This window comes from Zootoca vivipara, chromosome 6 (genome assembly GCF_963506605.1).
Source record: "Zootoca vivipara chromosome 6, rZooViv1.1, whole genome shotgun sequence".
Lineage (NCBI taxonomy): Eukaryota > Metazoa > Chordata > Lepidosauria > Squamata > Lacertidae > Zootoca > Zootoca vivipara.
Window position 1 is genome coordinate 67,165,978 of NC_083281.1, and position 16,400 is coordinate 67,182,377.

At 48.4% G+C, this 16,400-nt stretch overlaps 1 protein-coding gene across 2 annotated transcripts in view; it reads left to right on the forward strand.

Annotated features, from left to right (window-relative positions):
• ZNF423 (zinc finger protein 423) overlaps nt 1-16,400 on the forward strand; it is a 312,821-nt gene that overhangs the window by 260,683 nt on the left and 35,738 nt on the right. For both annotated transcript variants that reach the window (XM_035120988.2, XM_035120989.2), the window contains 2 exons: nt 7,149-7,280; nt 9,440-9,555. In XM_035120988.2, the coding sequence (XP_034976879.1) occupies nt 7,149-7,280; nt 9,440-9,555 (248 nt within the window). The remainder of the gene's footprint in view (nt 1-7,148; nt 7,281-9,439; nt 9,556-16,400) is intronic.

Genomic DNA, 16,400 nt, shown 5'->3' on the forward strand with positions numbered 1-16,400 from the left:
CAAGTTTTCCCTTTTCTCGCGAGGAAGCCTATTCAGCATAAGGGAAAATCCCTTAAAAAAGGGATAACTTGGCAGCTATGCTCTGCATTTTTGGAGGTGTTATTGCAGTCATCTGGTCCCCTCACATCCTGAGGTCAATTGGGGAACCTGGGCTTTCTCTGTGGTGGCCCCCATTTGTGCAGTTCCCTCCCTAGAGATGTTCATTGGTCACCCCCTTCCCCTTTCAGATGTTAAGATGATATATTTTTATTTCCTAAGGCACTTGGGTTTTGATATTCTTAAACCCCTGCCTGTTTAGTGTGCTTTCTTTTCTATAAGTGCAGGAATTTATTCTATTTTATATTGTGTCTAAAAAGCAAAACAACCCCCCTGTTATTTCTCTTTTTTTGCAATTTACTCTGTGGACTTTTTTTGAACGTCAGAAGGCAGACTATAACCCTCCCGATTGGCTAACTAAAGAAATGCATAAATCTAGATAGGTGCAGCTGTGCTGAATTTCTCAGCATGCATAGTAGGTGGGTCCCTGCATAGTCTGTAATGCAGATTACTTATATGCAGACTTGTGAATGCTGTGCAGACATTAAAGGTGAGAGGCACTTAAGTATAGCAAAACCACCCAAGCAAAGGATTTCAGTTTCTACCTGGCTAAATAAGTATAGATAGTTTTCTTTATGATATGTGACTGGATTATTTTCCAGTTGATTTCCAGCTCTGGCCCCAAGTGGCCAACAGATCAAAAAAAGATAAGGGTCAGTTACAAGGTTGAGCTCATTCTCTGTTGCTATAGTAACTGACCTCCATCAACCCTCGGAGGACTTACACCCAGTTCCCCAGGTGATGCTTTTGCTGTCCACGCCATCAATCCCATGCTCTTCAAAAACCCAGGCTCCTTAATTGTCAGGGTTCTGTTCTGAACAGTTCCTTTTGTCCCACCGGTCCCACGCAAAGACCACCCGAATTCATTTGTGATTTCCAAAGGCACTTGGTTGAGAAAACGCTCAGAGGAAGGGGCCCAGAAGGATGTCGGAAGAGTGTTATGTGTAAACTGATGTGCCGTTTTAAAATCTCTTTTTGGTTGATTTTATGTAATTTTGTAGTTTGTGCATTGTGCCTCTCCCTGAGGGCTACAGTGGTGAAGGGCAGGCTTTGAATATGCCTAATAACTGTGAGCTGGGGGCCACCAATGGGCCTCTACCCTGAAGCCCACCGCCTGCTCATGCAGTAGCTTTTGGGTTGGACAGATCCTAGCAGCAGCAGCTCCCAAAATAGCAGTACAGTGGTACCTCGGGTTAAGAACTTAATTCGTTCCGGAGGTCCGTTCTTAACCTGAGGTACCACTTTAGCTAATGGGGCCTCCCACTGCCACCACGCCGCCACCGCGCGTTTTCTGTTCTCATCCTGAAGTAAAGTTTCTAACCCAAGGTACTATTTCTGGGTTAGTGGAGTCTGTAACCTGAAGCGTCTGTAACCCGAGGTACCACTGTAATACACCGGGAATAGAGGAAGGGGTTAAGGCAGGGAAGCTACCGTAGTAGAGGAGGAGGAAGTGAATGTACTACAAGGAACTGGGAACACAGATAAAAGAAACTGTCAGTTCAGGTGCATGCACAGGGTACAAATTGATTGTGAAAGGGAAAGGGGAGAAGAAATGGCAGGAGATTAGTTGGAATACTTTGAGGAGCATTTGGGGACGAGGGGAAATACAGTATAAAATGCCCTCTTCACTTAAGAGTTTCTGAATCAGCCAATTCTGCCTGGAATGGAGAGGAGCATTGCCACCATGTAAACATATAGTAAAATATTAGAAATTGGGTGTTCAAATACATGTTTGGGTTAAAAGTGGGTCCTGAGTTTGAAAAGGTTTACAATACCTGATCCAGGCCCTAGGGAACAGTTGCAGAAAGTGGAGGAAGATGCAACTTTCTTCCTCAATTTCAGTGGGGTAATGATAATGATAATTATTATTGTTGTTGTTGTTGTTGTTGTTATTATTATTTATACCCTGCCCATCTGGCTGAGTTTCCCCAGCCACTCTGGGCAGCTCCCAATCAATTGTTAAAAACAATACAGCATTAAATATTAAAAACCTCCCTAAACATGGTACATTGAAATAGTATTTTGGGATGGAATATAAACTAATATCTTCACATTATAAAAAACAGGGGTTTCTTAAATGAAAAATGGAAGTACTGACATTCCAACATGGCAACAGCAATTAGATTAGCTGAGCCAAGGCTTTCTTTCTTTGCCTAGAATTTGGTCCCGTTATCCTCACTGCAGTGTTTAATGACAAATCAATACGGCAATTGTGTTGTCTGTCTGGAGTGTGTAATGAGTGCTTCCCTCATTCAGGTTTCTTTAGAGAGGCTCCTTTGTGATACAAGTTGATTTCATTCATTCTCCTGCTCACATCTGTGGAAGGTAAACTCCTGAATTGGTTTGTACGTTAAACTACTCAGACAGGGCTACCATTTCCTGTTTTGCACAGTGTGACCAAGTAAATCCAAACCAACCTAAGAGAATTCCTGGTGTGCACGTTCAGGGAGGCCCAATGTTGGTGCCATTAATGAGGTCCCCCAAAATCCTGGAATCACCACTGCAAATCATTTTCTTCTTCCGTAACTGATAACACTAATGCACTGTCTATTCCAGTGCCAATTGAAGTTCCACTTGCTGACCCTCTAAAAAAACAACAATATACAAGATAACAGGACAAGACACATTATCTTTGAACTGGGTGGGTTGTAGATATTTAACATTTGGTTGCACCAGATTTCAGCATCCCTGTATTCATTAGGAGTGTAGTTAAGGAAGGGATTTATGCGCTTCACTCCTACAAGTAAAGCTCATCTGCTTTCATTACCCTAATTTGTTGCAATGAAGCAGAAATGGACTGTTCTGGGAAGGAAACAGTGTGTGATTTACATGCAGGTGTCAAAAATGAGTGTCAGGTTGTTTTAAATGTCTTCACAGTAAAGCAGGAGGCTACTCCCCCCACCCTTTCCCTTAAGGGAGAATGTTGTTTTATTAAATCAGTCTGGAGAGGTCGTGGTTTTGATTTGTTTCTAAAGTAGCAGTAAAGGCTATTGTCTTTTTGCTACATGTACACACCTCTCCTTTGTTCTTGGGTTTGATAGGGTGTCAGCCTATGCCACTTGTGTTGTTCCTTTTGCGTTGCCATTAATACAGTTTATAATTAGGATTTCAGGGGCTACAAGTGCATGGGCTCCACACGGTACTATTAATTATATGGAGACCTTGCCAGGAGGCTGCCATTGTCACCTCTCTTACGGGCTCAGAGACTCATTGCAACTTGCGCCAAGTGCACATTTTCTGCCACTGGAATCGCTTGAATGTCAAGGCGTGGCAGTGCCACTGCAATAAGCAAGGCAGGGGGAGAGAGTAGGAAGTGCAGCAGCAAAGCGTGGTCCTATCAACACCACGCAAATGCATTTGAACTTAAGAACAATGGGAGCCGGAGCCTCGCCACTGCAGTTCATCCGGGTCAGCGCAACTCACTAATCCTCACTAACAGGCAGTAAATTATGTACCTCCAAATTCGCCCCTGCGCTTGCCTTTAGCATTGCTGGGCACCACCCAGGTTTCACCTTCAGGATTCAGATAATCAGCTCTCATTCCTACTGGCTTTCCCTCAAGACCTGTATGGAAATAAGTATATGTGTCTGCCAGGGATCAAATGCTTTTGGAGACAAAAGTAGGTACTGGGAACATTACAGAATACTATCATCTCCCCACGACACTTTTACACAAAGCGCTCTGTTCCTCTTTTGGCCTGACATAGTTTCTGCCTGATAAAATCCCGCAGGCCTGCTTGTTTTAAACAAGGACCACGTTTCTTTCTCTGTCTTTTTTTTTCTAGTGCAGAGAAATGAAGTGTAAAATTAATGCTTATTATTCTGAACTTGGGAAACAGAGAAAGAGACCTTAAGAATCTGTGATTTGATGCTGTGTTTGCTCAGCACTGAATCAATAGATCCACAAGCAGATTGTGGGGTTAAGGAGAATAATATGGAGAGACACCAGCACAGCAAGTGGTAGCAATCTGCTTTTTTATGTTAAAAATGAGATGGGTTCCATATTTTACCTGTTAGGCTGGTCTCTCCTATGAGCCACTTCCATCTGACAAAGTTCCCTCCCATACATGTAAGGCACAGGAAGGAAATAACTGGGTGTGTTCTTTAATTAAAAAAAACACCCTAGTGCTACATGTCTAGTCACTATGTTGCCAGCTCCATTTCGCTTCTTTAACATTTCCACATGCAATCTTTTAGCTGAGAAAACCATCCTCCAAAGTTCGCGATGGTTCTAGCCCTCAGTTTTGCTTTCTTTCTGCTTAGCATATTTATATCCTGCCTTTGCTCCAATAAGGTTGCACACGTGTTTCACTCCCCCACCATTGTATTCTCACAACAACCCTGTGAGGTAGATTGGGCTGACAGAAGGTGAGTGCAATAGCATTACCAAGTGAGCTTCATTTCTTTTGAGGGTTTTGAACTTGGAAGCTCCCATAGTCCAAACTTCTAGAACCACTGTGTTACATTGACTATAGTATGATGCTAAGAAAGTACCAGCAATTCCTCTCCACATCTTTTGGTATTTTTCTTAATTTTGAGTTTATGAAAAGGGAAATGTTTCTCATGCTAAATCATAGGACTTTCTCCTCTCTTTTTCTCTTTCTTACTCAACTCTCTCTCCCCCCCTTCCTTTTTTTATTTCTTTCTGGATGGTTTCATTGACATAGAAAATATATAATAGACTCCTGTGGGAGTGCAACAACAACAAAAAACCCAACTGGTGAGAAGAAGGCCTTATAATTCAGAAGTGGATTTGCAAATCAAAAGGTCTTGCCTCCAGTGGAGCGAATTTCCACATCTGCGGGAACCTATTATGTTTTTATTATTTTTTTGTTTGAGTTTTGTTTGTCGTAGCTTTAACTGTTTGAAATACTTCCAGACTTGCCCCCAAATGGTATACAATTAACATTAACCAAATATGTGAAAACTGGGAATATAATTTCCATACATGTGCTTGGTTGTTTGGCTTATGGGGGGAGCAGGTATAGTGTATGGGAGTGGGCTATGAAACACAAAGGCCCCTGGTTCAAAGACCACCTGTGCCGTGGTGTCATTAGGTAGCCATAGCTACGAAACACTGTATCAGCTCTGCATCTACCAAATGGGGCTGGTAATACTTCCCTACCTTACAGGACTGTTGTAAGCAATTTTGTGATCTAATGTATGTGAAGCTCAAAAGTATTATATATGTAAATGCCTGCCAATTGCACTTCCTGCACGGACTCTGGTCAGTGGAAAGTTCAGGCATAATAAATTTCTTAATCTTTAAGATGCCACAAGGCCTTTGGTTATTTTTGCTTCAATGGAATAACATGACTTCTGGAAATGGATATATATGATGGTAGTGGTGATTGCAATTCAGTTCGCATCCCAGCTTGTGGCTAATAACCCGTTTCTTTTCATTTCGAAAGATTGCACTCTCTATATCTTTATCAAATGTGCTTAAATAATAGTTCTCTAAGCCATGAAGAAACTATGCTACCGGAGCATGGTCTTGAAGTCACATGATGCAGCAAACATACTGAGGTTAATAAGACCTAGACGGGGGAGTGGCTGGGACCCTCTATCAGCACTGCCCCACCTTTGCTGACCCCTAACCAGATATGTTTTATATCAGGGGGTAAAAAACATTTTTCAGCCTGAGGGCCACATCTGCTTATGGTGGGGTGGGGGGGAGATATGGACTGGCATTTTGATTTCCATAGTGTTCTGTGTGCTCTGAAAAAACATACATGCCTGAGCAGCACCCATCTCACAGTAAATATCTCGCTGGAAGGCATCTAGATCAGGGGTGGGAAGCCTCAGGCCTGTGGGCCAAGTGTGGCCCTCCAGGCCTTTCTTTCTGGCCCTTGGAACTCTCCCCACACCACACCCCTCACTGGCTTTGCTTTGTATCCTCCTTGAGTGTTTTTGCTTGGCTGGGACATACCCCTGAACTGTGACAATGCTTCTTGCTTGTCTGGACAGAGGATAGAGGTGTGTGTGTGTGTGTGTGTGTGTGTGTGTGTGTGTGTGTAGAAAAACCCCTCCTTGTAAAGTTTACATAGTTGCTGCACCCACTTTTGCCCTTTGCCCACTGGTATGTGGCCCTCAGAAGGGTGCCCAGAAGTGGATGTGGCCCTTGGGCTTTAAAAAAAAACCCACCCTCGCCTGCTCTAAACTCCCTTCCCCTACCTGTTGTTCTTGGCCCTGGGAGAGTAGCCTGGGTACTTCCAGATAGGGCTTAATATTGCAAACAGGTGATTCAGGGGGGTTGCCACCCTTAGCACCAGCACCAGCACCATACACAAACACACACACACGCACACAAACAGTTTTTGTTGTTGTTCTTATATTGTGTACTCTGTCCCTGAATTGTGGAAGGTTAAACACATTCCTTTCATAGACGATATAGGAAATACAAATCCATATTGAGGGAGGAATTAATTGCCCCAGTTAGATTGTCCCGTCCCCCCCCCCCAAAAAAAACTTGGCTGGCTCAAACCCTCATTTTGGGATCCCTGCTGTTCCTTTAGCATCAACACCTTTTCTTGAATTTGTTACAATGCAAATTGAGTTGAAGGTAGCAGCATTTTGGCTTCCCGTTTTTCTATGGCCTCACCTGAACCTCCTGCACTTTTCGATGTGGGTTCGAGAAGTCTTAATAATATATATATGTGTGTGTGTGTGTGTGTTTTATATGCCCGCAGCAGTGGTGTTGTGTCTGTGTCTCTCCTTCTGTTTTTGCGGAGCGTAGAGGCATGGCATTGTGTCACAAGCCTGAGGAAACAGGAGTGTATGTTACTGGCGGTTTGATCACAGTGTCACTTCCATCAGGGCTGTAAATAGAAATGCCCCTCAAATTTGACTTGCGGCTGTACACCTGAATACACTACAAGCATACTAACGCATGCTTTTTGTAAAGGGGTTGGGGGGGGGGAGGCGGTGTTGCAAGTACAGCATCTTTCGGTCCCGGAAACCACGCAATCCAGTGCTGTGATTTCTCGCCGACTACTGCATTTCAGACGCTAATCTGCTGTGTCACTAACAAGTTGTATCATTTGAACCTTGCAGAGGAAGGCATCAATCATGAGTGCAAGCTGTGTAACCAGATGTTTGACTCTCCGGCAAAGCTCCTGTGTCACCTGATTGAGCACAGCTTCGAGGGGATGGGAGGCACATTCAAATGCCCTGTTTGTTTTACAGGTAAGACAGTCAGACCCAGACAAGCCTCTGTGTGCATGGCTTGATCCAGAAATGACACACAGGGGAGTTTTAAAATACAGTATTCCTTTCCTTGGAAGGGTGAAACCGCTACCAGAAAAGCTTTTGAATATGATCTCACAAACCAGAGCTACCTGGAAGGGCGGCCTTTCTCCCCTTCATTTCTCTTACTGGGCAGTATTTTCCACAGTCATTTAAACCTCCTGGTGTGAACATTTAGAATTATTTCTGTATTCCAATGTACAGTGATTATACGGTGTGGTCCAGTATTGGATCTTGATGTGGGAGACTTGGGTTCAGGTTCCTTGAGAGCCTTGACCAGGCATCCCCAAACTGTGGCCCTCCAGATGTTTTGGCCTACAACTCCCATGATCCCTAGCTAACAGGACCAGTGGTCAGGGATGATGGGGATTGTAGTCCAAAACATCTGGAGGGCTGAAGTCTGGGGATGCCTGGCCTTGACCTTGCTAACTCTCCTGGGCAAGTCACTTATGCCAAGCCTTGGTTCTCCATCTCTAAAATGAGTACTAGTGGTCACTCTTACGGGAGTGGTAAAATAGCCAATATGCAGTGCTCATAATGCATATTCAGTGTTAAAAGTGGTGTATTAAGTATTTTTGTTTGGTTGCTCATTCGATTTATATTTTGCCTTTCTTCCATCATGGAACTTGAGGATCAGATTTAGGCGTAACCATCTCATTCTAGTAAACTATGTTTATTACACTAAAAAGAAAAAAGCATTGTTCCTACATGCACACATCCTCCCATCCTCGCCCATTTCTTCATTAAACCACAGTTTTATGTTACATCTTCACTGAGAAACTGTGGTTTAATCACTGTCTAGGCACCAAGATATGAAACCAGGATCTAAATGAAGTTAAAGCTAAGCAGGAATCTGAGCTCAAGAAAGTGTGGTTTATTAGACTAGAGTTGTTATGACTGCACAGGCCCAAGGTGGCATCCATAGAGTTCTAGGGGCCCCCCATCCAGCCATTGCCCAAACCAAGACTTACTTAGCTTCAGCTAAGTTGGAATATCCTATGCCATCAGACCACAGTGACGATTCTTGTTATAATTACTATTTGCCTGGGGTCTAGATGTTCTTTTTCTTCTGTGTGTTTTCTAAATAACGTTGACAAGTGACCCAAGGGTGAATTGTAAAGTCAATGTTCATGCTATACTCAGTGCATGGCTGTGTATACATGGGAAATCTGGGCAACTCTCTCAGCCATTTATAAAGCACCCCTTCATTTCCATGTAGCATGTGTATGTGTATTGGGGTAGCCATAATGATGTTTATATCTTAATCATGGTTAAGAGGCTGGGAGCAGGCTGCAGAATCAGGTCTCCCCTCATCCCCCACATTCAAAAAAATCCCTCCCAAACCATGCCATCATTTGCCAGCATAAAGGGTAGCATAGCAGTATGTCTACACTAAACATGCCTAATTCAAGCCCAATGCATTTTAGTGGATCCTGCATGTGACTGAAAATGCTGCCGCCTAGGTGGGAAGTGGTGCTGCTTTTCAGGCACATACCATGACAGTGCTGAGTTTTGCCACCACCTGATGGTTATTGGCTTATGGTGACACAGAGGCAGGCTTTTCCACTGGTGGCACCGGTGTGTGTTGTGGAAAGCCCTTCCTTTGTCTCTGCTAAAATACAGGAGGTCCCAATCAGTGCTGCCATCGCCCTGGCTTCTGAAGGACCATTTGTTTAGGCAAGCATCCCCCCTGAACTGAACTTACAATTTTACTGTTTAAATAGATTCAGTTGCTACACTTTCTCATTGTTTGTTTTATAATATAGTTTAATTAACGATGCTTTAATGTTGCTGTGCATTTGAATGATGCATTGGTTGTATAAAGTTGTAGACCGCTTAGAAGCCATTTTGGCATATAGGTGGTCTACAAATTAATAAGCAATAAACTACTAAATAGTAGGGTAGTCTGGATCTAACCCACAATTTGTAAATAAATGGAATGGGAAGGGAGGAGAGGGACAAAGGAGTGAAAGCCCCTGACTCCACAGTCTGCTGCTATATCTTTGGCAACAGGCAAAAGGTGTCCATATGAATTCGACTATGCTGGTCATTCTCTCTGACAACACTGCTGTTTCTTTTCTTCTTTTTTGTTCCTCTAGTTTTTGTACAGGCAAATAAATTGCAGCAACATATCTTTGCTGTCCATGGGCAAGAGGATAAAATTTACGATTGTTCCCAGTGTCCACAGAAGTTCTTCTTTCAGACTGAGCTTCAGGTACCGTTAAAAAAGATTACATGCAAATCTATGCCAATTGTTCCAGTCGTTATTATATGTGGGAGATAACCTAATTTTGAGTGAGTATTAAGAGCATCTTCCGTCTCTCCCCCCCCCTCAACCCCTGCTTATTTCCTTGCAACATCAGAAAATCTTCCCTCTCCCTCTCTTTCTATCTCTGGGTGCAATCTCAAAAAAAAAAAAAAAAAAGCTCCTCTGAGTACGGGCAGCATAAATAAATAAGACCCGATGTCACAGTGGCCGGAGTGGACTACTTCAGAGTAACGACGCTACGCAGCTCTGCATTTTATTCTTTTATTGGTGCTGCGTATTTACAGTGCTCAAGTCATTGCTATTTACACGTAGCGATGTTGTCAGTCGGTTTCAGAACCTCCTAATGGCTTTTGGCGCGTCTTTCTCCAACACAAAAGCTTTGGCAGACCCATCCTCTTGCCCCTCCTCTTCCTGCGTAATTCTGGAGTTGGAGGGATGGGTCTTCCCCCCTTGCTTGCCCCTTCCTGTCCCACCTGGGACCCTGGCTCCTCTACCTTGCCTGAGCCTCGGACACGACTTCCTGCTTCCCCACTGGAATCGGAACTCTCCCTGCTTTCCCCTTTGCTCGGGGACGGGCTTGAACTCAGGAGGGGAGGGACTTCGCGATATCCCCTGTCCCTCACATCCACCCCCCTCCCAAGCTCTCCTTCACCCCTCCCCAGGCCCCCCCCATGTGTCGGTGACGACTGGAAGCCTAAGAACTCAGTGCTCTCCGAGCCCGTTGGTGTGAATACCTCCCCCCAGTCCTGCGAGCCCCCCCCTTCCGCCTGGGCGGACGGGAATCCCAAAAAGTCCGTGGCGTCAGAGCTGGTGGGGGTAAAAACGTTCTGCCAATCTGCTCCTTCCTCTGACTGGGTGGATCTCGGTGACACCCATACCTCATCCTCTGGTTCCTCAAACTCCGCTTCCCAGCGCCATGGTGAGCTGCTCTCCCGTGCCTCCTCCTCCTCCCCCTCCCTTTCCATGTGCCAGGGCTTGGGTCTGTGGGGAAAGAGGGCGTGAAATTCTTCCACCAAGAATTCCTCCTGTATCTGAGTGGCTGGGACCCATTCATTCTGGGACGGTGGAGCATCCTCCCATGCCATGAGGTACTCCAGTCCCCCCACCCCCCACCTTGAATCCAGGATGGCCGTGGCCTCATTGAGTTGCTCCCTGCCTTCCCTCTCCCCCCCTCCCTCGTGGGTTTGTTCGCTGTCTCGGAGCCTGCTGCTTTCCCTGTACGGCGACAGCAGCGATCTATGAAACACTGGATGCACCCTCATGTCCTCTGGCAGTGCCAGCCTGTATGCCACCGGGTTTACCTGTTGCGTGACCGTGAAGGGGCCCAGCCTTTTGGGTGCCAGCTTTTTGCACCTCCCTCTGGTGGGAAGGCCCTCCGAGGACAACCACACCTTGTCCCCCACCCTGATGACCTCCCCTTGTCGCCTGTGGCGATCTGCCCCCTTTTTGTACGCTTCCTTGGCCCTCTCCAAGTGTTCTCTGAGCTGCTGGTGCACCGTCTCCAGTTCCTCTGCCCAATCCTCAGCCTGTGGGCCCTCCTCCTCCTCCTCCTCCCTCTCCCTCTCTGGGAAAGATCTGAGGTCGCGCCCGTAATTGGCCTTAAAGGGCGACACCCCTGTGGAGACGTGCACTGCATTGTTGTAGGCAAATTCTGCTAGTGGCAAGCGATCCACCCAGTCCGTTTGCCGCTGGCTGACGTAGCATCTCAGGTACTGCTGCAGAATGGCGTTGACCCTCTCCGCTTGTCCGTTGGTCTGCGGGTGTCTAGCCGTCGACAAGCTGACCTCCACCTGCAGGAGGTTCATGAGCCGCCGCCAGAACCTGGAAACAAATTGGCGGCCACGATCCGAAATAACCCTTAAAGGTAATCCATGCAGTCTGAAAATGTGATCAACAAACAGTTTGGCTGTCTCTTCTGCCGAGACTGCCCTGGCACACGGTATAAAGTGACACATTTTGGACATAAGGTCCACCACCACCAACACTGCAGTCTTACCCCTGGACGAAGGCAGATCTGTGATGAAGTCCATGGACACCACTTCCCACGGCCTGTGTGGTGTGGCTAAGGGCTCCAGCAACCCTGGTGGCGCTGCTCTGACCACCTTCGCCCGCTGGCAGGTGGTACAGCCCCTTACATAGTCTCGAACATCTTCCCGCACCCCTGGCCACCAGAAGTGTCTCATGACTAGGTGAGCGGTTTTGTCCCTTCCAAAATGCCCCGCTGTAGGGTTGTCGTGCATCTGCTTGAGGACCGTACGTCGAAGCTGGGTGGTGGGTAGGTACAGCGCACCCTTGTAGAAAAGCAGCCCTCTGCGTTCTGCAAAGTCTTTTGCCTGCTCCCTCCCCCCTCTCAGTTCTCTGAAGATGCGGTTGGCAAATTCATCCGCTGCCGTCAGTGCTGTGAGTTCTGCCTCGCTCACCACAGCTGCTCCGCAGGACCATGCCGACGGGGGGAAAATGTGCCTTGGGGCTGGTGGCGCCTCCTCCTCCATGTACTCTGGCTTGCGGGAGAGGGCATCCGCCCTGACATTCTGCTCCCCCGGGATGTAGTGGATGGAGAAGTTGAAGTTCGAGAAGAACTCTGCCCACCGTATCTGCCGCTGGTTGAGCACCCTGGCAGTTCTCCAGAACTCCAGGTTCTTGTGGTCTGTGCACACCTGGATGGGGTGCTTCGCGCCCACCAGGAAGTGTCGCCAGTGCTGGAACGCAGCGTAGATCGCAAGAAGTTCCCTATCAAACACTGTGTAGTTGCGTTCAGGCTGTGTCAGCTTCCTGGAGAAGAAGGCACAGGGTCTCCACTCCCTGTTGGCGTCCAGTTGCAACAAAATTGCGCCCACAGCTTTTTCAGAAGCATCTGTCTCAATGCGTAGGGGCGCGTCCTGCACCACATGGAACAGGTTTTGGTCTGAGGCGAACACTCTCTTGAGGCTTTCGAACGCTGCTTGCGCCTCTGGTGTCCACTTGAACTTCTGCTTGCCTCTCAGGCAGTCCGTGATGGGAGCCGTAACGCGAGAGAAGTTCTTGATGAACTTCCTGTAGAAGTTAGCGAAGCCTAGTAGGCGTTGGGCATCTTTGCGCGTCCTGGGGCTGTGCCAGTCCAGGATGGCCTGCACCTTGTCCTTGTCCATCGCCAGCCCCTTGTCTGACAGCTTGTAGCCCAGGAAGTCCACCTCTTTGGTGTGAAACTTGCACTTCTCCAGCTTCACATACAGGTGGTTCTCCTTCAGGCGTTGCAACACCTCTCTGACATCTTTCACATGCTGCACTGGGTCATTCGAGTAGATAAGGATGTCATCTAGGAAGACCAAGCATTTCCTGAAGAGGAGGGACCCCAGGACGTGGTGCATGAAGGCCTGGAAGCATGCTGAGCCCCCTTGCAAACCGAAGGGCATCACCAGATATTCAAAAGAGCCCAGAGGCGTGAACATCGTGGTTTTCCATTCATCTCCTTCCCGGATCCTGATCAAGTTGTACGCCCCCCTTAGGTCCAGCTTGGTGAAAATCTTGCCCCTGCGTGCCGCTGTCAGGAGATCATCCACTCTGGGCATGGGGAAAGCCACGGGCTCTGTCACCGAATTCAGCCGTCTAAAGTCCACCACAAGACGGCGCTGTTGCGTGTCTTTCTTGTCCACCCAGAAGACCGGGCTGCCCCCTGCTGCCTTGCTTTCCCTTATGAACCCCCGCTTGAGGTTCTTGTCGATGAAAGCGCGCAGATCCTCCAGCTCCTGGTCTGACATGGCGTACAGCTTGGCTGGGGGTATCGTCGCCCCTGGCACCAGGTTGATCTGGCAGTCAAAAGGCCTGTGCGGGGGTAGGTGGTCGGACTCCGCTTCGCTGAAGACCTCCTGCAGGTCCCAGTACTGCTTGGGTATTGCCTCACCCCCTTTGATATGCATGGTGGCCACCGTGGCTATCGGAGGCCCCTCCCCTGGTTGGTGCTGCATGCAATGTTCCAGACAAAAGTCTGACCCAAACGTGATGCACCTCTGGTGCCAACTGATGGAGGGGTCGTGGCGCGCCAGCCAGCTCATGCCCAAGACGATGGGGGGGTCTGAGATGGTGGTGACGTTGAACGCCAGTGTCTCTGAGTGCCTTCCCACCGTCATTCTCATGGGGGGGGTTTGATGTGTGATGGCCCCGCCCAGCAGCTCCCTGCCGTCAATGGTTGCTACGTGCAGAGGAAAATCCAACTGCAAAAGCTGGATTTGGTGCTCTTCTGCAAAGCTTCTCGAGAAGAAGTTGGCGGACGCCCCACTGTCAATTAAGGCGAGGACCGTCAGGGGATAGCCATTTGGGAGCGTCAGCGTCACTTCTAGAACCACTCCTGCTCTGGGAGGGGTGGGCTGGCTCTGCACCTCTCTGTGCGGGTGGGCGGGCTGGGGCTGTTGTCTGCTGACTGTGCCTGGCTGCTGCCCCTTGTCTCCTGCAGCCAGGCTTTCCCGTTTCCCTGCTGTGGTGCTGCGTCAGTGGGGGAGGGCACCACCGTTCCCGCCTTTCCTTGCCACTCCCTGCGATGTGGGCAGTCTCTGACGAGATGCTGGGGTGAGTTGCAGAGAAAGCAATTCCCGCCCCTTCCCTCCTTGCGTCTTGGCGCCGCTGGGGTTTGAAAAGCCCGCGCGCGCGCGCTATCAATCTGCATGGGCTCCTGGTCCTGGCTGGCTCCAGGCGTGGCCTGAAAGGGTTGTTGAGGGAGTGGCTTCTCCTGCGACCGTGGGAACCAAGCCCGCTTTGCGCGCGTCGCTTGCTTGTCGTTCCACCGGGATTCCTGCCTCACCCCCACCGCCAGAGCTGCTTTGCTCAGCTGATCCATAGTACTGGGCTTTGGACCTCTCGAGAGTTCATCCTTCACCTCCTCGCTCAAACCCAAGTAAAACGCAGCTTGCATGGGAGGCGAATCCAAAACCCACCCCAGTCTGTGCACCAGCATGGTGAATTTCGCCCAATATGCGCGAACTGTCATATTTCCTTGGCGTAAATTATGCAGTTCCTCCTTAGTCTGGTCCAAATGACTATCGGACGAATACATCGTCCTCAAACCTTCTAGAAATTGTTGGACATTTTTCATGCAAGGATTCTTGGTTGCGATTAATGGTCTTAGCCACTCCCTGGCTGCTCCGGTGAGATGTTCCACAATAAACGCTACTCTGTGCTCATCATCGGGGAACTCATTCTGGTGCAGCTCAAGAGCATACACGATCTCAGTCTCAAAGCCCTGAAACTCCTTCGGGTCTCCATTGAACTTGCTTACAAGGGTCCCTGCTCTCCTTCCTGGCAGCACTTGGACTTGGGGAGCCCCTCCCGCCTTGTTTTTCTCTGCATCCAGCTTGTTTTGGAGGTCTACCGCCACCGCCCTTAAATGCTGCTCTTTTTCCTGGAGCTCTCTCACCTGTTCCGCAAGTTGTAGCCGGTCGTCCTGGACCTTCTTAGTCTCCTCTTTAGCTGCCTTCAATTCTCCCTGCGCCTGCAGCGACAGCTGTTGCAGTTCTAGCTGGGCTTGCTCAGCGATCTGCCGCCACTTCTCCGCCTCGGACACGCTCATCCCGGCAACTCCGAAGTAGCCCAAAAATGATTAGGAGGTTGCTGTCACAGTGGCCGGAGTGGACTACTTCAGAGTAACGACGCTACGCAGCTCTGCATTTTATTCTTTTATTGGTGCTGCGTATTTACAGTGCTCAAGTCATTGCTATTTACACGTAGCGATGTTGTCAGTCGGTTTCAGAACCTCCTAATGGCTTTTGGCGCGTCTTTCTCCAACACAAAAGCTTTGGCAGACCCATCCTCTTGCCCCTCCTCTTCCTGCGTAATTCTGGAGTTGGAGGGATGGGTCTTCCCCCCTTGCTTGCCCCTTCCTGTCCCACCTGGGACCCTGGCTCCTCTACCTTGCCTGAGCCTCGGACACGACTTCCTGCTTCCCCACTGGAATCGGAACTCTCCCTGCTTTCCCCTTTGCTCGGGGACGGGCTTGAACTCAGGAGGGGAGGGACTTCGCGATATCCCCTGTCCCTCACATCCGACAACTCTAATCATTCGCTCTGAGGATTTCGCTTGACAGGACGCCTTGCAACGCACTGCCACGTCCACACCGAGCACAATGTAAATAATTTCTTCCCATTGGTTAATAATTTAAGGAAAGATTAGCATACAAAAACTCAAGTAACATTTTGACATCCTCCATCTCTTCTTCCCTTCCACCCCTTTCCCAGTTTTCTAAGCACACACTTTAGACAATTTTGGTTCCCTTTCGAAAACCCAGGGCCAACAAACAAACAAACAACCCAAGCACATTTCTTCGTTTTTCATTACAGCTTGGGTGTGATTGAGATGTATGGGCACAGGATTGGGAGGTGCAAATCATGGACAGGATGAGGTCTGTAGCAAAAGCATGACGGCATCTGGACCATGGATATGCCATTGGCTCTAGGCAGCTAGAAGGCTGGGAAATTGGGAGGTGGCAGGTTTGAGGGTGAGGATCCCTGTGACCCTTCAGATGTTGCTGGACACCCAACTCCCACCAGTCCCAGCCAGCCAAATCAGGGGTGAGTCCAGCCATATCTGGAGGCCGAGAGAACCAAATCCGCAGCTCTGCCTTGTTGAGTGCTAGCTGAGCAGGGTTGAGTAAGGAGTCTGCCAGACATCAAATGAGGAGGGTAAATTCTGCGGCCACTTGAGATGGCAGTCAGCTGATTGAATGCTCTTACCTGCACAAAGAGAGCGAGGTGTCAAGAAGAAGGGGTTCCAGCTCAGGCTTTTGCATAATGCACCAGTTTTCTTGATTCAGGGATTTTTTCTGT